The 21732-nt window shown below is 41.1% G+C and overlaps 1 protein-coding gene across 1 annotated transcript in view; it reads right to left on the bottom strand.

The window, feature by feature from the left end:
* SLC25A12 (solute carrier family 25 member 12) overlaps positions 1-17395 on the bottom strand; it is an 88814-nt gene extending 71419 nt beyond the window's left edge. The window contains exons 1-3 of the mRNA XM_075933624.2: positions 17262-17395; positions 15869-15922; positions 4368-4510 (exon numbers count right to left, since the gene is read on the bottom strand). Of these exons, the coding sequence (XP_075789739.1) occupies positions 4368-4510; positions 15869-15922; positions 17262-17273 (209 nt within the window). The 5' untranslated portion in view covers positions 17274-17395. The remainder of the gene's footprint in view (positions 1-4367; positions 4511-15868; positions 15923-17261) is intronic.
* Positions 17396-21732: the final 4337 nt, after the last annotated feature.

The following is a 21732-nucleotide window of genomic DNA, read 5'->3' on the forward strand; positions in this document are numbered from 1 at the left end:
TTTTAAGTCGGCTCCCCCTGAGAACCAGATCCCTCCTGGCCACCCAGGCTGCTGCTTTTGTGGGAGGCAGGGAGGTTGCCCACGCCCCCTACTGTTGCCTTTGTGGGGCAAGAGATGGCTCAGTGGGAGATGATACTCATATGGAGCAATAGAGCGGAGGGCAGGTGGCTCTGCAGAGCTGGCATGCGTCAAGAACTGGTTTAAAAGCCAGCTCCCTGCGCGCATCAGCTCAGCCTCTCTTCCCATGCCCCTACTACCACTGATGGGGGCAGGGAGATCAAGCAGCTCAGTGGGAGCTGAGCAATATGCACAAGGAGCTGGTTTGAAAGCCAGCATCCCACATGTACTGGCTCCCACCTGTTCTCTTCACCCCCTGTGCTGCTGCCTCAGCAGGTGACAGGGAGTGGGTAAGTCTCCACAGTAGCCAATGCTGGGGGGAACCGGCTATTAAGCCAGCTCCTCATGACCACTGGCTCCTGCCTGCCTCCCTGCACTGGTGCTCTTATGGGCAGCAGCAGGGGGAGCAAGTGGCTCCGCAGGAGTCCGCACACATGGGGAGCCAGGTTAAAGCTAGTTCCCTATGAGTATCAGCTCCCACCCTCCATTGCTGCCTCTGATATAGAGACAGCAGGGGGGGCGTGCATGTAATGGATTAACTGATAAGCCTGAGTTTATCCATTAATTGTGTAATTGACTACATGCTAACAACATCCCTATTGGAAATATCATCAGCCTTTACTCATGGCAGGTACTAAAATTACCATTAGCCGATGAACAAAGAAATGCTCAAAAACTGAGAAGGCGAGCTAAATCTGGGTAAGATAATGCTCAATACCTTAACCACTTTCCAACTTCTTCTGTCTCTAAAAAATCCAAACTCTGGATAATAAATTATAAATTATTTCCCCAAATTTTATCATCTGCATGAATACACTGATCTCACTCTATACAGCAGCATTTCCCAAACTATGGGCCGCGGCTCGATACCGAGCCGTGGGAAAAAAATACCAGGCCTCAGCGTGACTGCCGGGAGGGGAGCAGAGCAGGGTGGGCTGGGAGGAGGGGCAAGGGAGAAGGGAAACCAGCTGCCAGGAAGCAGGGTTGGGGGCAGCAGGGCTGTACCATGGAGATGGGGGGAGGCGGGCGGCCGGCGGATTCAGGGTTGGGGGCAGTGGGGCTGTCCCGGGGAGATCTGGGCAGGTGGGCGGGCGGCAGATGCAGGGTTGGAGGTAGCAGGGCTGTCCCGAGGAGATCTGGGCAGGCGGGCGGCAGAAGCAGGGTTGGAGGCAGCGGTGCTGTCCCGCGGAGATGGGGAGGGGGGCGGGCGGGCAGCAGAAGCAGGGTTAGGGGTAGCAGGGCTGTCCTGCGGAGATGGGGAGGGGGGCGAGCGGGCGGCAGAAGCAGGGTTAGGGGTAGCGGGGCTGTCCCATGGAGATCGGGGCAGGTGGGTGGGCAGCAGAAGCAGGGGAAGGGGGAAGTCTCGTGGAGATGGGGAGGGGGGCGGGCGGGTGGCAGAAGCAGGGTTGGGGTAGCAGGGCTGTCCCGCGGAGATCAGGGAGGGTAGGCGGCAGAACCAGGACTGGACGGGGGGTGTGGAAGGCTGTCCAGAGGAGATCGGGAGGAGGAGGACGGGAGAACCAGCTGCCGGAAGCAGGGCTGGACGGGGACAGTGGGGGAGGGGGTCGTCGGGGGAGCGGGGCTGACCAGAGGAGATTGGTGGGGGGCGGGGAGAACTGGACGCCGGAAGCAGGGCTGGACGGGGGCTGCAGGGCTGGACTGGGGAGATCGGGAGGAGAAGTGGGGGGGAGGGGGACTGACCCAGGCACATGCAGACCCTGGCAGACGAGTGAGTCTGACCGGAGATTCCATTTTGTCCCCTCATATCTTCCCTCAAGTAGTTGCGAACTGCCTGGCAGTAGACACACTCAGGCAGCATGAGCACATCTACCAGCCACGCAGCTAAGGACTGATACACATAATTATAATAAAACTTACCTAATTAGAAAATATCAGACATTTTATATGTCTGGTAATTTCTCAATTTGTTTCCTGGACAAAACCCTCAAATACCAGACTGTCCGGTACAAAACTGGACACCTGGCAACCCTACCCCTCCTTGCACTCTCCCTCCTAGCCAGATACCGTACTCCCAATCTGCTTCTGCTCCCACCTCCTGGAGTGCCCATGCGGCACCGGGTCCCCCAAGTCCTGGCCCAGGCTGGGCAGAGGATGCAGTCGGGTGAAACACTGAAAATTTATTCATTTTTCCATTCTTTTTTTATACGTGTTTATATTTTTGGGCTGCAAAAAACGGTACTGAAAAAAAAACGGGTTCCAACTAAAGTAAATGGTTTTGGGAAACCCTGATCTAGTCAGCTATCTTACAGTCCATTTATCCAATCCATATTCCCTTAACTTGCTGGCAAGAATATTGTGGGTGATTGTATCAAAAGCTTTGCTAACGCTGGCACTGGGGGCTTTGGGAGGACCAGAAACAACTTAATATGAAATTAATATGAAAATGTGCAAATGAATGTTACAGGTCCTCCAAAAGCTCATGAATGGATTTACTGGTCCCCGTGTGAAAAAGTTTGGGAACCCCTGCTATACAAGACTGTCCACACAAAAGGTATGCACAAAATAGAAAGCAGAAGGGAAAAAAAATAATTTCTCAGTCTGAGGATCTCTATAAAAATTAAGAGACACTCTTGATTCCTAACTATACAAAAAGTGTTTATAAAACCACACTTCAAAGAGGGATATAACTGGTTAACAGGTAAGCCTCACCTGCAATAGGTGAGGCTTACTGGTTCCAGTTAACCAATAGGGACTGAAGCTGCTCCCCTCCCTCTGTGGATATAGGGATACTCCAGCCCCTGGGGCACACTGGAGGCAGGTGCTGCTTGGAGCAGCCCTTACTTCGGTAGGCCCCACCTCTCCACCGCAGGCCATAGCTCCCTATCTTCAAATGAACACACTTCTAAAAGATGACCAACCACTCTAGCAGAAAGAAAAATATAACAGATTTGCTTGCTTACTGATCATCAAATAGCCTATTATAGTGCATGATTTCAAAAAATACCTATCATCAGTCATATTGGTGGTGATACATTCCATTAAATCCAAATGTCAGATCAGTAATGTAACTGCTTTAGGTTATCAAATACCTCCTAGAAGTCCAAGGAGAAATGTTGCAACCTTATTTAACAAACATTATGTAACTAAATAACAAAGAGTAAATTCTTTCTCCATTTAACACAAATTATATGCATTGCACAGAATGATAATTTTATTTATAAAGTGCAGATGCTAACCCTTTTTGATCAGGGTCCTTGCAATATATTAATATATTCTAAAATACTACAATAAAGGAAAACAAAAAACATCTAAGTACCATCCAGGGTCAGATTTACACTTACACAACCAACGAAAATGAGAGGCTTTCAATTTCAAATAAATGAAATTTATCTATAAAAAATAGATTGTATTCTATTTTAATAGCAGTCTTCCATCTTTTCTCTACAAAATGCCCACTCCTCTCTGATGGTATTTTTGACCTCTGCTCAGATGCTTCTTAACCTCTTGGCTCCACTTTAACAACATCTATTCTTGCTACAATACAATGCCAAACCTAGAAGCCTACATGCAGCAATGGAGAAGAGAAAGCAGGCAAGGCTGCTTTAGAGCAGAGCAGGTTAAAAAGTAACATATCTTAGAAGACTGCGTGTGCTTTGTGAAATAGTTTCAGAGAGCAATTTAAAAACAAAAACTACTGACCATATGCAATTATTAAAAACCTTTGTGCAGTATAACCTTATCTTGATTAGATAAATATTTTTCTTCCTATCAGCATTTTTAAGAGGTTCTCAGTAGTGTGCTCTGTATGTGAATGCTGGCAGTGGGGTATTAGAAAGACTACACAAGAGAGATGCATGACCTCTTTTCTATTTTTCCAAGCCATGTTTAATTATGGATATTTTACAATTATTTATCATGGAACTGAATAAACTGAGGATGAACTTCTCCATGGCAATCATGAAAAAAAGGGATGTACTTAATTTAATCTCAAATGTAGATATTCTGTCAAGCATCCAAAATGGCCTATGGCTAAACCCCTATACTAACAAATACTATGTTAACACGTCAGTTAAAGCACCTTATATCTGCACTTTGTTACACTTTATATTCTCACGAATCTGAAACAAATTATTTACTGTGCTTGAGAAAATCTCATTTGTTAGGTAAACAAATAAATGCGAACAGTGCAACAAAAATACTAAGATACTATTTAGAAGGCAATAAATTAACCAGAAGAAATACTAAATTATTTCCCAAATAAAGACTTTAATGGAAAGCAAAGTTCTCACCCATCTTTTGTTTGATCTGCTACTCCGGCCAATAATTCCACTGTTTTAGGATTATATTGTGGGTCGGTGTACAGTCCTAGATATCTCCGCACAAAATCTCCTGGTGTCATGTAATGCTCTTCATCTTTCTCAACAGTGGCATACTAAATTAAAAGAGAAAACAAAACAATATAATATGCTAATTAGTTAAGCGATTATTGAATTGGCCCAGTTATTGAATTGGTACAGTTAGTCAAATATCAACTTTAAAATCATGAAATACTGTATAGAATAATAATTGCTTTGTGATTTAGGGCTTCTATTCAGTTCACATGTCAACAAGACAGTCATTTCACACAACAAATCAGAAAACAGCAGAACAAATAATGTATTCACATACCAGCACATCCTTGAACAAAAAAAGCAGATTACAAATTTGCTCATATGCTTATGTATTTGCATAAATTCAGACTAATCATTAGGACCACATCATTTCTTATTTAAAGTTATAAATGACCGTAGTTTTCATGCTACATTTTCAATACTGACATTATGAAAATGATTAGGAGAAAGTCCTTAAAAGACTATTATCTCTAACTTAGCTATCCAGCTCTTAAAAACCAATAATCAGAAATGCAGAATTGGTAAGCTTTTTAACAGCTGTTTAGGTGGACTGGTGGATGTCATTACTGTGGTATCACAGAAGCTTTGGAAGAAAAGTATATTAACATACGATGAACCAAGAACAAGTCACAACTTTGAATCTCTAGTTTGTGGGAAATTATAAAACTTAAAGTGTCAGAAATATCAATTTTGATTCTTATTGTATGGCTTTTTCGCCAGGTGTGCAGCCATGGGGGCGTCTGGATGGGCTGTGCCACACCCGCTTAACATCAGGCCCATACACCAGGCCCATCATGGCCAGAGTCCACCAAATCCACAGGCTGGAAGGCAGTAAGTCATTCCAGAATGGGGGTTATGCCTCCTGGGGTGGGTCTGAGAAGGGCTAGCGCTGGGGTTAAAGAACAGGGCAGAAGCAGTGCAACGCTGGCAGGAAAGACACATGACCAGCCCAGCAGACAGAAATTGAGTCGAGGTCAGGAAGGGCAGGCAAAGCTTCAGCCCCCGTGGGGCCCTACCTCTGTACCATGGACACAACCTGCTGCCTGTCTGCTCTCAAAAGCCTCATCCGGTTTTAGGAAGACACATGCAACAAAACATATTACTCAAAGCAACCTTTATGGACCCCATTTCCACTTTATCCAGGTAATAGGAGTAGAGTATGGATGTTGCAGGGTTTTTTTAATGCATTAATACAAACATACCTATTTGTAAGAATATACAGAAAGAAAGCCAAAGCCTCTGGTCTCCGTACCATCATGAAAGGGTCCTTCTTTCCCTTTTTCTTAGCTCCAGAATTGAAAAGCCTCTATTTTTAAATTTTTAATATAAGAGCAACTGGCCACAAAAAATAACACTTGAGGCAGGTGAAAAGACATAACTGTGTGGTTCTAAGACATTGTAATATTTTAAATCTAAAACCCATTCACTTCAACTAGAGCAAAGTCAGAGAATGAATGTGTGGAAAAACTGAAACAGCATGGAAAGCCAGGTAAGTATCAAAGAATTTGGGCAGGGAAAACAAGTTTGCTAGATTTTCAAAAAAGAAGTTACACTCAACATTCTGACAGGTTAGATTACAGAAATCCCCTTGGGGTTGTCCCCCAGTGTGCTGATCATGCCACTGACACATGCCTTCCTGCCCTCTGGAATTCCCCACCACCCTTTCCTGCTGAGCCAGATCCTCTGGTGTCCCCCAGCCAATACACAGAGTTGGAATAATCACCCCCCTCTAGAGCAACAAAGACACTGAACCAGTTCTGCTCCAGGAAGGCTCAGCTATCAGGCCTAAACACCCAGAAAACCATCTGCAAAAGGAACCAAAACCCCAAATAAATCTGTCTTATTCTGTGTAAAAGTTTTACATGGAGAAAGTTTATAAATTCTCCCTCTTTATCAATAAAAGATAGGTATGCATAGCGGTTGCTTCCTCTTCACCATGTAATAATTATTTACATGGGGCTTAATAATAAACAAAAGTGTATTTATTAAGTACAAAAAGGAGAATTTAAGTGGTTGCAAGTGAAAACAGTCAGACTAAAGTAAATTACTAAATTAAAATAAACAAAAAACACCAGATAATCCTAATCCACTAACAAACTTGTTTAAATTTAGAGTCTTACTCTAAATAGTTGCTCTAAACATCACTTTCACAAGCTAAGCAGCCTCCTAGTTTGGCTCCTTCCTCCTGTTTAGTCTTAGATGTTTCCAGTTGTAAGGGGAAGGACTCTCCTGGCATCTGACAATAGCCTCTATTGTGTGGATCCCACCTCCATATCCTTTTAGCCCAAGGCAGAAATTCTTTGTGCTCAGTTCAAATTTTTCTCACTTCGTGTGAAAAAGTATAAGATCCAAAATGGGTTTCAGCATCACGTGTTCTGGGACCAACCACAGTTTGGTCTTAGAGAACACACAAGACTGTTCACAGGTCATTGGTTTGAGTACTGAGTCATTAAGGGCACGTCTAGACTGCCCGTGACTTTCAAAAGAAGATATGCAAATTTGTGCCGATTTTGCATATCTTCTTCCAATCCCATTTTCAGAAGAGTTTTTTTTTTTAAAAGCAGGCTATAAGCAGTTCTTTCGAAAAAGTTTTTTTCCCCCGAAAGAACTGCATCTAGACTGCTTTTTTTCCAAAAACACTCTGCCGAAAATGGGATTGGAAGAAGATATGCAAAATCAGCACAAATTTGCATATCTTCTTTCGAAAGCCACGGGCAGTCTAGACAAGCCCTAAGTTTCAGGAGTATCAGTAAAGGCCCTCATTAGCACATTTAGAATTATAAACATATCTAGACTTCATATTTCTAACTTCACATACAAGAATGATATATGCACAAATAGAATTTAGAGATTCAGGGGACAACAACCTTTTAAATGATGTCATATCATCTGTTTTGCATCAAGCATCTTATGCAGATTCACACTCATAAGCCAATTTCCATAAAGTATGGGGGGCTGAGACAAACATTTTGAAGTTGTAAATTAAAAAAAAAGATTTAAAAATATATAAAGTAAAACATGAGGTAAACCAGAAGAACCTTAAACAGACTTAAAGTCAGCTACATCTCACATGTACTGAGTTCTGACCCAAGCTTCTCAAATACAAAGTGGTAAATCACAAATACTGAAATTAAATAAACTTATGTTTTGCTATACCTCAAAAAAAATCTGCAACACATATATGAATTTATCATTATCTTTCACAGGCTTAAATGCTCACATTAACCTACATATCAGTATGATACACCCAACCAAAACAATAGATTTATAAGGATGGAATGTTTTCTCTTTGTCACGAGGAATGTCTATAACAACAGGGTTTTTATAAAAGCCTTTATAGAATCTGTGTCCATGAATAGTGGGTAGGAGCCTTTGTCTAAAGAGACAACTGATTGTATTTTAGCTATAGTCTATAGGCACTCGTTAAAACTTAGTTGTAAAAAATACTCCAATTAAAACTGAACAAAGTTAAGGTTTTGTATTTCACCCTTATTCTGTTGAATCATTTGCTTTCTTTATATCTTGTACTACATATATATGATATAAATTGTTCTCACTTTCTGGTTTTAATTTATTAATGCAACGTGCAATACAAATAGTGCTGGGAGAGATAACTAGAAACATTACTATTCGAGTTTCAAAACCTGAATTTGAGGCCAAATTTACTCTTAATGCATCCTTTTAATATTTCAGCATACCCAAAACACAAATGATTTTACTACTAAATTCCATATTTCCAACTACTATTGATCTCTAATTACTACTTTTGCCATTTTAGACAGATTCCCATATTTAAAAATATTAGGCTGAATTAATTTTAGGGATTTTAATCCAGAGAAAACAAAGTATTGTTACTTTCCAAAGCTCTCCTAACGAAACAAGCCTATGCTTGAGATTCCAAAACAAGATGACATTTTCAATGGGTTATGCAGATATTCATATGGTCATTCCTCTTTATACTTCATATGAAGGAATAATTGTCAGCTGATGCCATATTTCCTTGCATATTTGCATCAATGAACATTAGCAGAATTTATATTCAAATTGTTATGTTCCAGAATTAACACATATGGAGAGGAGTTGGGGCAGTTCACACCTCTGACCTCTATATCAGGTTGTGTCCAGGCTAAAAAAAAAAAAAATCCTTGCACTTGTTCACGATCATAAATAGTTAGTTATTTTGAAATTAAAGTTTATATTCTGGAATCGCCCCAAATGTAACATCTTACCGAAACACCACAAGCCAGCTCAATTTGACTACTGACTCTCTTTCCTGACCACTACTTAATTTACATAATGGTTCTTGAGCAAACACATTTAAATATAGATTAACTAGAATATTTACCCAGAGTTGCTTGGGTCCTTTACTTAATTTTAGATTTTTAGAAAATAAAATGAAGATGGACATGCTTCATTTAAATCATTGCTCTGGGGTGGGGATGGGGATGATAGATTCAGTATGCAGATTGCCCAAGGGAGAGAGGACTACCCCAGGCCTCTCTCACCACAGAAACCTGAGGCCATATGAGAAGTGCCTCTCTATAGCCATGGCAGCTCTAGCAGGTACAGCCAAAGGAAGGGTGTACATCCCCTGGCTAGGGAAGGTCCAGGTTGTCTGCCCCTACACTCCCAAGCCAGAATGACAAAAATGCAGCAAACTTTGGACTTTCCCTTCACTCCCTAACAGACGAACAGCCTGGGGGCTAGGAGGATCAGGTCTGGGGCAGTCTGAGGCCAGAAGGCATGTCCTGAGCCAGCCCCTTTCACCTGCCTGGTGATTGTGTCTCTTTTCTGTATGGTTTTTAGAAGCAATCCCATTCAAGGCACATCCCATTCTGCTGGCACAACTGAACCCTTACCCTTACTTTAAGTTATGATAAGAGGAAGCTGCATACTGAATTTTATGGTCCTAGCTCTTACCATATAATTGAGCAAAACAGACAAACACACAAGTAGATGGACAGATGGACAAACTCCCTCAAATATACAGTAAAAATCTATTTTTCACAAACCCCAAGGCTGTGAAATATTTACAAAAAAAAAAAAATCACAAGCTCCTCCTAGTGCACACTGAACAAATGAGATCTGAGTTCTCAGTTATAGGTAATGCCAATGTAGAAATGTACTCAGTGTGTTTCTAAGACAGACAAGTGTCTAAGACTGCACCCACCCCCATTACCCAAAATTCCAGAACAGTGCTGTGTATCTAGTCTTTCCATTAAGTCCAAAAGGTAAAAATGACTTTGTAAAAGCTGACTTCATAAGTGAAAAGTTGGTCTGTTTGATTTAAAGAACAAGTAAAATAATCTAGGTTTTTCTGAAAAAACAAAACAAGCAACTCCTACAAATATAAACATGAAGAGCAGGAACCCACAAGTGTCTGAAGGCATGTTCAAACTTAACCCAATTAAGGGCCATATTTATAACTTGCCAGAAGACAAGATTCTCTGTAGATTCCTCCATACAAATGCACCATCTTCAGACAAGTTACAAGTGTTTATCTTATGCCAGGACACATTAACTATATTGAAATTATCCCTTTAATGTTTCAGAGGAGTAGCCATGTAAGTCTATATCTGCAAAAACAACAAGGAGTCCTGTGTCATCTTTGAGACTTACAGATTTATAAGGGCATAAACTTTTGCGGGTAAAGCAGATTTCATCAAATGAATTGGAGTCCCAATTCATTTGATGAAGTGGAGTTTACCCATTAAATTTTATACCCTAATAAATCTAATAGTCTCTAAGGGATGACAGGTCTCCTTGTTGTTTTAATATTTAAAATTCTAGAATTTCTGAAGAAAAGTAGAAGAAATGCCTGGTTTTAGGATGACAGTAATCTGAGGCAGAACATACCTAATCTACTCTAATCACCTTGCAAATGCAGGATGCAGCCACTATCACTACAGAAGCCTTAGATATTAAAAAGTGATACTATGCTTGCTCATTATAAAACAATTTTCAGACTTTGGGATATTTGTATAATATTCTAATGTGCATACAATATTTAAGACAAACACTACAGGAACATGTATATGCAGTATCTAATTTCTGCAGCAAGGTTCCCATATATCTGCAGATCTCTGGTTGGCATCTCAGAAATACTGGAGAAGCTCCATTTAAAATAACTGAGTATTTTGTCTTATTAAACACAAAATGACTACAATACATAAAGTAGCTTTAGTGTTCATTTTTTGTTACATTCCAGTTACTGTAAACTGTGGTCCACATTTTTAATCTTCAGCATTTCACAGTTTTTTGCTACTGAAAATATATTTTTGCCTAGACGATCCATAACTGCATCACAGAAGTTATCAGAGAAGCTGTTAAAATCTAACCAAGAGGCAGGCTGAGCTTTTGGCTCCAGAGAAAGTGTGGAAGTTGTTTGGGATTGTGGGATAATATTATTATGTTAAAATTATCAGCAGTGACATGATTAAAAACTAACATTTACATTTACTCCTTGTAATCTGTATCTGTACTAATATAAAAAGAAAAGAATCAATCTGCAACAGAGAACATTTGGGAAGACTTGAGAAGTTTCTAGGGGCAGGTAGGCCCCCAAGCCCACCTACAGCCTTGCTCCCTCTGCTGAGGCTCCGCCCCCATCACTAGCAGGGGAGGAGGATGAGCAGCATGCCAAGTGCTCCTCTCTACTTCCCACAACACAGAGGGGAAGAGCGTGAGTGTGCCCCAGCATCCCCAGAGCAGTGGGGAGGGAAAAGGCAACACGCTCCAAGCCTCCCCACCCCCGGGAGTAATAGGGAGGGAGGAGGCCCTGCGGCCCGAGCTGTCCCAAGCCTTCCTGGCCCCGGGAACAGCGGGAAGGGAGGAGGCCATGTATCTCCAGCATCCCGGGCCCTGGAGCAGCAGGAAGGCAGGCAACCATGTGGCCCGAGCCAGCCCTAGCCTCCCTACCCCCGAGAACTGCAGGGAGGGAGGAGGCCATGTGTATGTCTACCATCACAACAGGATGGATAATGCTAGTTAAAATAACAAACAACTTTAAATGACTCCAAACCTATCCTAATTATCTTCATCCATCATCTCCTATTTTCTTGTTAACAACTACTTGTGTCTTTGTCTTAGACTGGAAAGTTTTTGAAACAGGGACTGCATCTATTTAAGCATTTGTACAAAAGTTAACGAAACAGACCCTTATTTTGACTGGAGCTGTGGGACTCACCACATGACAAACAATAAACTGTTGTCTTAGACTTAATAATTAACACTCCGTTAAAATGAACAGGATAGTTCACACTTTATCAGAGCTATTTTTTCAGGCTTCCTGCATGTTTGCAAACTCAGGTCAAGTTTCCTTTCCAAACATATGTACCAGAAACAATGTTTTTAAAATACTGAAAACTTAGAATATAGATCATGATTTTGATGGAGATAGAGAGCATTCCACAGGAAAGTCTGCATATGCAAAATCACAGAATGTACAGGGTACTGAAAATATAAACAGCAGCAGCAGAATTCAGTTATAGAAAGGGAGCACACAGTCAAGGGCACATGAAAGAGAGTAAGTATTTAAGCATATAATACTGTAAACATAATTATCCTATTTCATTAGACACAAACTAATCAAACAACAGTACTTTTATTAAATTGTGGATTATTTTATAATAAAGAAACTATTGGAATTTATTTTTACACAAATAAATAAAGCAATATCTGACATTATTCTCAGCTCCAAATGAGAAGGTCATGATATTTAGAAAAGGTGCTGGCCAAAATCCAGCATAAGAAGAAGTGACAAAGTAGGTAAGCCTTTCACTCTTGGCATGTATTTATAAATTCATAGTATCTGGCCTCAAGTGACCTTTCGGTGATATAATCTATAAGGCAAGTATCTCTTAGCATGAAACAAATAAAAGGTTTGATTAAAGATATATCACATAATTATCTATACTTTGTTAAGAAGTTGTTTAATTTACTCCAAAACTAAAATAAATTTACTTTATTACACATTAAACTTTAAACTACAATTAAAATGGATTCTTCATTTCCAAATAATTTCCTTGCAATAGAAAATTCTTACAACACACAAAAAACATAATTCAAAACTTAGTATCTGATTAATCTGAACATCTTGTTTTCAATCACCACAACATAATGTCTAAGCCAAGCACAATCTGTTTTTTTAACATACAGTTGAATGGCATCATATTGGTTTTCAGATTAAATTAATATTTCTTCTTGTCCTCCAAACTTTATGCTTGACAAAAGAAACAATTCACAGGTATCCCTCTCACAATTCTTATTAAATCAGATGCAACAGATTTGGGAAAATTGACTTTTAATGGAAAAATGGCACTGTATTTTAAATAAACAGAAAAGAGTAGCATGTTTCTTTATCTTTCTTGATGGTTCAGTTCCATTTTGGGTTCAACAGATAGAGACTCATTCAACGAGATACTTCCCACATTCAGCTGTATCTCCTCTGGGGAAAAAAATTGAGGTTCACTAGGAAATTAGATAAAAACTGTCCTAAAGAGATTTGTGTCTCTCCTGCTCTCCATTTCAACTTCTCCTTTGTTTGTTCCTTTATGCTTTTATAGTCTAAAAATAAAAAGATTTGCTGCTAACGTTTTAATAATTTAAACAATAAAATCTTAAAATAAGCTTCACCAATTCAGATAATATGTGTACAGCATACACACTAATATATTCATGGGAACTGAATGATAACATTTAGCAGAATGCATCATGTGAACAGGAAAACAGATAAGGACACCCTGCAAAGTGCAAAGTGAACATGAACTTAGTCCTCTTCATGATCCTCATCGTTACTTATGTCTATTTTCAAGGCAAGCCAAATTTAGGCAGGAATGCACGCCCTTTAGCTGAACATGGAACAGACTTGCATCATAAGCAAAGAGCACAACATATCTGACTCATGAAATTTGTTGTAAAATTAACAGTATTTCTCAACAAGGTCCCATTCATGTTTGTCTGGGGAGTTTCTGTTGTGATAAAAAAATATATAAATAAGTTTATTCATAACCTTCCAACATAGCACAAACAGGATTCAAAATCACGTAATTTGCCAAATTATCAGAAAGAAACAAAAGATCTCTTTCTAATATGTAACTTTTCCTTAATTTGTTGCATAACAGCCTCTAAATAGTAGCACAATTTAAAATGTTTACGTTCCTACAGCTTTTTATATCTTTTGCATATCAGCTGTAGAGCTCGTGGAATTACTACATTTAAAAAAACCAATAAACTGCCCACCTTCCAGGAAAATATTTAACTTTATATGGAGAATTTACAGATTTAGCACCGTGCTAAGGATAAAAATACAACACACATGACTTGAATTAAATTATTTAATGCCCTTGATTTATTTCAGCAACAAAAATTCCTACTTCAAAATATAACAGAAGCCAAAAAAGCACATATGAGATGCATTATGCAATGCATTCCAGTTGTACAGAATAAGATTATGTGAAAAGGGAAACACATCAAATATCAGAAAACAACCCAGTCATGTTTCAAGTCTTGTGTATGACTTGCAAAATGTTAGTTTGATGGTCTGCTTAACTACCAGAAATCCACAAGTCATTAAAGCAGCTTTTACAGATCTAATATGTATTTGTACTTCAATACATTAATACTTAACTATTTTATGCTTTAAGACGGGGTGGGGAACCTTTTTGGTTGGGAGTCCCTGACACACAGAAAAAAAATAGCTGGGGGCTCTCATAAAAGTGAAAATTAAAAAAAACCCTCAATGATGTGGCCTCCAACTGAGGGAAGAAGAATGACTCTTCCCATTCCTCTCATGCATCAGTGCCAAGGGGGGCTCAGGCTAGTAGATTTTGTGTGCTCCAGCTCCAGAAGGGGGCAGTGGAGGGCCTGGAAGGCCAGCGTGGGTTCCCCAATGCTGGGGGAGATCCCTGAACCTCAGTGGCCAGAACCAGGCAAGCTGGAGGCTGCATTCAGCCCCCAGGCCTTAGGTTCCCCATCCCTGCTTTAAGACTAAATACCATACTGCCCATGTACACTTTTATGCTGGAAAAATATCTTTACATGGTATATCAGATGTCAAAAAATTACACTATCATTCAAATGTAACATTTCAATGTTTAGAGCATTCCAATTAACTATCTATGAAAAAATGTGATGGCTAGATGTAATCCGAAAGGATCTCTTGGCTCCTTATCCCCTCTGGGAACTTGATAATATAGGGTCAAAGGTCATATGTGAAGGGTGACATAATGGGAATTTGTGTTATTATTGTATTATTTCCAGTGGAACACCTTAATTTATAATTATTCATTTACTATAGTCTAGCTAAAGTGTTTTACGCTACTCAAAAATTACTGAATGTAAAAGAAATATTTCTTTTACACAGAATAAAATTAAAATATTAAAGGACACAATCAAGGACACACTGCCCCACATCTGAGCATGTCAATCTTTTTACAAAGACTTCCTTTCATAATTTTGTTTTCCTTATAGAATTATCTTTATGGTGGCTTTAGTGAAATCAGAGAGGGGAGAAAAAAAGTTTCTCATAATTCCATATACACATACCAATTTGGGCACCCTAGACTAAGAAATTAATATGATGTAAACAGACTGGTATACACACACAAACACAGCATGTTGAGGAGATGTAGATTTTTTGAAACTCCTAACTATAATCCAACATTTTTATAAGAAAATCATGAAAATCTACGGTATAAAACCACTTTCCAGATAGATTTTTTTATATATTCTTGAGAAGCATTCATTGAAAAAATAAGGCATCTTAGGGTTTGGGAGTTTGTTTTTGTGTTATAGAGGAAATATTGTAATTATTTAAAAAATATTTGATGGAAAGAAGTGTTAAGCCATAACTTGTTTCAGTATGGCTACGTCTAGATTGCATCCCTTTTTCGTAAAAGGGATGCAAATTAGACGTATCGCCATTGCTAATGAAGCGAGGATTTAATAAATAAAGCCTTTTCCGAAAGATCCCTTATCCCTTATTTTAAGAGGAATAAGGGATCTTTCGGAAAAGGCTTTATTTTCCGAAAGATCCACGTCTAGACTAGCGCTTTTTTCCGGCAAAGCTCCGTGCCAAAAAAAAGCGGCAGCCATTTTTATGCTAATGAAGTGGGGGAGATTTAAATCCCCGCTTCATTAGCAATTGCGATACGTCTAATTTGCATCCCTTTTACAAAAAAGGGATGCAATCTAGACGTAGCCTGTCAGTTTACCTTAATGCCACTCAAACCCAAAAGGGCCTTTCAAAATAAACAATGTAAACTTTAAAAATCACATTGATCTTTAAAGCAAGATTGTTGAGTGCAATATAAAATGTGTGTTCCATACTTTGGCATACAAAAAAGTCAAGGTATTTTAAGAGTTAATGAAATAACTGTCAATCAAATAAATCAGTTTACCTGCAAAAATATGTTCCGTAACTCATTAGGATCTGCTCTTCTGGTTGTTTGCACCTGTAAAGCCAAGAAAAGAAAGTTAATATTTTACTAGCTGCTGTCATGTAGGGAATCCTCCTGCAATCAATGCTGATAAGGGTAATAAATGTCAGCTCTCTTATCTAACTGATACAGAATCCCAAACATTAAAATCTGAGTTTTTACTGCTTAACTTTAAAACAGGGGTAGTAAACCTTTTTTGGGTCTAGGCAGCTGACCAACAGGAAATAAATCAGTCAGGGACTGCACACAAATGAGAACCAAAAAAACCCTCAAAACAAACAAAAACAACTCTCAATGTTGTGGCCCCCAGATCCAACTGAGGAGACACTCCCGTATTCTCCTTGCACACCAGAGCCTAAGGGGACCCACCCTAACAGATTTTGTGTGCTTCAGCCCCACAGGTGGGCAGCGGAGAGCGGGGGGAGGCTGGAGCGCCAGCACAGGCTCCCTAGTGCTGGGGGGAGCCCTGAGACTTGGGGGCCGTATCCAAGCAAGCCGGAGTCCACATCCGCCCCCAGGGCCTCAGGTTCCCCACGCCTGCTTTAAAACAATCCAGGGAGTAGTGATAGCTGTCAAACATAGTAACTGTTGTCTGAAAAGAATGACAGTGCAACAAGACCAAATGTGAGAAGCAACAGTATCCCCAGTGTCCCAAATGGTAGAAACTGCCCTTAGCAGAAGGCCAATGATTGTGATGCGTCTCTACTTGCATTTATAATTGTGTTTGTTATTAGCCAAAACATGATCACACTCTAGACAAATAAACAAGAGACCTTGAGACACTGAAAAGCTCAAGCACATGCACCAGCATCTAGGCTACACTTGTAGTGAAAAACTCACTAAGCAAGCACTTTTAACACCTTTGGGTTGACTACGTGTAACAGAATAATATACATAAGATCCATCAATAGTTTTCCAAGTAATATGCACTGTCCTGCAACCTCCCCCAGAGCTGCTCTTCACCCTCCCCTTAAACTGCAATCTCCCAATGCCCTCCAGATCTCCTCTCACCCCGCACTGCCCCTCACAAGACTCTTCCCCCAGAGCTGCTCCACCTCACTGGACCCTTCCCCAAAAAGTTATCCTCCCCCCCCCCCAACTACTCCATTCCTCCCCACTACGCGCCTCTGCCCCCTGGGGGCGCTTTCTTCCCTCACACACCATCGCCCCCTTCCCCAGGGCTGTTTCCCCGACCCCTTGCTCTCTGGAGGCCGCTACCGGGCTCGAGGCCCGCACATTCCCCGCCGCCGCCGCCGCACATTCCCCGCCGCCCGCATGGCCCCGAACTGGCGGCGAAAGGGCAACCCGCAACGCCCGGCTCCTTATGCAACAAGCGACGGAGGCTCAGAGTCACCTTGACCGCCATGCTGACAGCGGGGAGGGGAGGAGGAGCTGCCGGCCCGGCGTCGCCACCCGCGCCGCCGCAGCCCAGCCCTATGCTAATGAGCCCCCCTCCGGGACCCTACGCGGCGACGGCAGGCGGGGACCGTGGTGCTGAGCCCTGGAGGCTGGCTCTGCAGCGGGCGGCCGGAAGGAGGGCGCCTGAGCCAGGGGTCCCACTATGGGCTCCTCAAGGGAAAACGGTGGCTGGAGGGAGGTTGGGGATAGTGACGGTTAAGTGGGGCGAGGTGGGGCTGCCGACAACTCCGGCGGACCAGACGCAATTGCAGCAAATGGCCTCCGGTCCGTCCGGTCGGGAGACTTGGGCACGAGAGGACAGGACAGGAGAGTCTCGCTCAGGGCGCCGGGGGTAGTAACTGCCTGCCCTAGCGGGCTATGAGGAACCGACCCACGGGCAGGTGCTAGAGGTGGGAGGAGAGTAGGGATGCCAGCCTTTGGTATGGATCTTCCCCACTAGTGCACAACCTCAAAATCTTTGTGTGGCACCTTAGGCTGTGTCTACACAGCAACGTTGTTTCAAAGGCTATGTCTAGACTACACTGACGTTTCGAAAGAGGATATGCAAATTTGCATATTTTCTTCTGATCTCAGTTTCAAAAGCAGAACTTTTGAGAGTGAAAGTAGTCGGGACAGGGGTTTTTCAGCTTTTCCCCTTTTTTTCGAAAAGCTGCGTAAACCTCATTTTTCGAGGAAGAGCGGCTTTTTGAAAAAAGGGGGAAAGCCGAAAAACCCCTCTCCCAACTACTTTCACTTTCAAAAGCTCCACTTTCAAAAGCTCGATCTTTCGAAACTTCAGCATAGTCTAGATGAGCCCAAAATAACATAGTCTGCGTCAACAAGGCAGTTATTTTGAGATAATGTCGAAATACTCTCAAACTGGAGCACTTCTTACTCCAACTCCTGTAACCCTCATTTGATGAGGAGTAAGGGAAGTCGGAGGAAGAGTGCTTTATTTAGAAATAAGTGCTGTGTAGGCATCACCAAAACTTGAAATAAGCTATTTTGAAATAACTTATGCAATTGAAGTAGTTGAATTTACGTAGCTTATTTTGAGTTAAACCCTGCTGTGTACATGTGCCCGTAGAGACCAAGAAATTGTATCATATGAGATGAGCTAGACTCTAGCTCCCTGGTTTCCAACCAGTTCTAAAGCAGTAGCCGCTTTAATGGCTTCTGCTATAGCAAATTAGCCACATTCAAACAGCCAGGCTACGTCTAGACTGGCATGATTTTCCGCAAATGCTTTTAATGGAAAAGTTTTTCTGTTAAAAGCATTTGCAGAAAAGAGCGTCTAGATTGGCACGGACGCTTTTCCGCAAAAGCACTTTTTGCGGAAAAGCATCCGTGCCAATCTAGATGTGGTTTTGCGCAAGAAAGCTTCGATCACCATTTTCGCCATCGGGGCTTTTTTGCGCAAAAGTTTTTAGGTATCTACACTGGCCCTCTTGCACAAAAACATTTCCGGAAAAGGGCTTTTACGCGAACGGGAACATCAAAGCATGTGCACAAGAAGCACTGATTTCGGACAGTAGAACATCAGTGCTTTTGCGCAAAATCAAGCAACCAGTGTAGACAGCTGGCAAGTTTTTGTGCAAAAGCAGCTGCCTTTGTGGAAAAACTTGCCAGTCTAGACGCAGCCCCACATTGTTCAAGCCAACTAACCACAGTCAATTGGCCAAATAGCCACATGTGGCTAACTTGTTGGACTCCACAGCTCTAGCTCATCTCATCTAACAGTGGGTTTTGCTCACGGAAGCTCATGATACTATATATATGTATTTTTGTTAGCCTTTAAGGTGTTACAGGACTATTCATTTTTTAAGTTGCAGACTAACATGGTGACCTCTCTGAGACTTCAAAATCTTTGTGCAACTCACTGACCAGAGTTCTGGGTTACCAAACATAGCTCTGGGTCACTCAGCCTTCACATTTACAATGCTCTTTTCTATAAAGCCGCCACCTCAAGATGCCCCTCTGTTTCTACCAGTGTAGAATGGTGAGAGTAGTCTTCCTTGACCTCCTGACATCTGTTCCTGACCCCCAGATTGAGAACTGCTCTTCAGAGTCTGACTCTCTACTGCCTTACACCTATGCAGTCATTTACACCTCAGCAAAATGCAGTGTAGCTGCAACAAGCTCTAGTAGGTAGAAAAGAATGACTGGGAATCATATTCTTGACTTTACCAGTAACTAGCAAGGGATGGAGCTGGCACCCCTGTAAGTTAGGGCTGGGGAAACTGGTGGTGACTGAGCAGAAGTCTGGTGGTAGCTGAGGGATGGTGTCCCGCCCACCCTAAGCCATATATGTTTCATTTGTAAAATGGATATAACATTGCTCATCTCACAGGGATGTTGTGTGAATTATTAATAATGTTTATTAGGTGCATGAATATCCTTATTAAAGGCTTTATACAGATCATAGTATTAGTTGATCTGGTAAAAGAAAAACCTTGAACTTTTGACAAAAATTGTCTCCATCTACACAAACATCTTTTTGTTGGATCTAATTATTGTTATTATGTTGCATATATAGTTCCAGCAATCGTAATTAGTACTTATATTTAGTAGCATTTCATATCTATACAATGATGCACAAATCATTACCAGCATAATCAGATACATCAACTCTATTGAAGTCCAATTACAACTGTTTACATCAAGTGGTATATTTGGTCCATAAACTAATAAATCCTAGCAACATTATCCATGCCAGGTAGATAAGTACTATTCTCCCCATTTTATGGATAGGGAAATGGAGACACACAATAATCCCTGGAGCTGTGTTTGGAATTCCGAAGCTTCTGATTAGAAAATTCTGTGTTTTAAATACAAAGCGATGCTGCCTCTCTTTAAACTTGAAAGAAATATGCAAGCGACTCATTCTCAAGGAGGGAGACAATGGCACTATGTTTGGACAACTTATTCACAGTCTGCTTTTGAGAACCAAATATTTGAGAATGATGCACATTTTATTTGCTCATATAATTTCCAAGTGACCAACAGATCTCTTTACAAAGCATATATGAATACTGCTGTTTTAACCCCAGATAAGATAAAAATATTTTCAACTATAGTAGATAGGTGTTTGGGAGTTCATAAACAGTGTGCTAAACCATAGCTACTATGCAGTGTTATTAGAGTAATTGGAAAAGCAGATATACTTTTGTGAATGGAAGAGTGGAATTTGGTTCAGCTACAACTCAGTGAAAAATTCCTACAGTACACTGGTGGTTCATTACCATTTTACCTACTTCACTATCTGGCAGTAAAGATAATCTTGCCAAAAGTCAACCAATGTATATGCTATTTGAAAAGCAGCAGCATCTATATTTACAGAAGTTGCCTGAAGCCCTGCCTACTTTAGAAACTTTTTTTAAAACTCTCCCATCAATGTTAGCAATGGTGGGAGCTCAATGGATGTGTCACAAGGTGTCTGGTAATCTTAATCAGAGTGGCTGTGTCTACACTGGGCCACTTATTCTGGAAAATCAGCCGCTTTTCCAGAATAAGCTGCGAGCTGTCTACACTGGCCCTTGAATTGCCAGAAAAGCAACGACGCTGTACTGTACAAAATCAGCCGCTATTCCGGAAAAACTATTCTGCTCCCGCTCGGGCATAAGTCCTTATTCCGGAACACTGTTCCGGAAAAGGGCCAGTGTAGACAGCCCAGTAGTCTTTTCCGGAAAAAAGCCCCAATTGCAGAAATGACTATCGGGGCTCTTTTCCAGAAAAGCGTCCGTGGCCAATGTAGACGCTCTTTTTCCGGAAATACTTATAACGAAAACTATTCTGTTTTAAGCATTTCCGGAAATTCATGCCAGTGTAGACACAGCCAGTATGTCTAACTCTCACAGTGCAGTCACTTCAGCAAGTTGGTCCACTTATACTAGGGCTCCCACTTCTGCTAATAGCAACGGAGCTGAAAAGTTTTGTATAATTTACCTAGTGTAAATATGTAGTAGCTAATCTATCTAATGTAGATTAGCTAATACAAATAGGTTATGCTATTCAGTGTGTGTACAGAAAAGAACTGGAAGTAGAAGACTGATTGAGGTATTTTTTAGACTGGTTTATTAAATCCAAAGTTGAGGTTGCAAAGTGTTGTATATAAACAGTTCATCTTCACATAGAATTCAATGCTGTCAGATATCCATCATTCCAATTGAAATTGTGTACTTTGGACCACACTATAGCATCTTCAGTATCTGAGTTGTAATAGCCCTAATTCCAGAAACAAAGTATACTTCTTTACTCAATCAATTGTACAAATATAGTGCCAAATTTTCTGTTGGTGTAGTTGGGTACAAGGCCTACCCACAGCCAATGGGAGCTGCAATTGCTGATACCTGCAGCTGTGCAGGGAGCCCTCCAGAGGCTAATCCTGGCAGACCAGATCAGTTCCGTGGGGCAGTATTTGCTCACTC

The sequence above is a fragment of the Pelodiscus sinensis genome, chromosome 7, assembly GCF_052426305.1.
Source record: "Pelodiscus sinensis isolate ZL-2025 chromosome 7, ASM5242630v1, whole genome shotgun sequence".
In the NCBI taxonomy this organism is placed as follows: Eukaryota; Metazoa; Chordata; order Testudines; family Trionychidae; genus Pelodiscus; species Pelodiscus sinensis.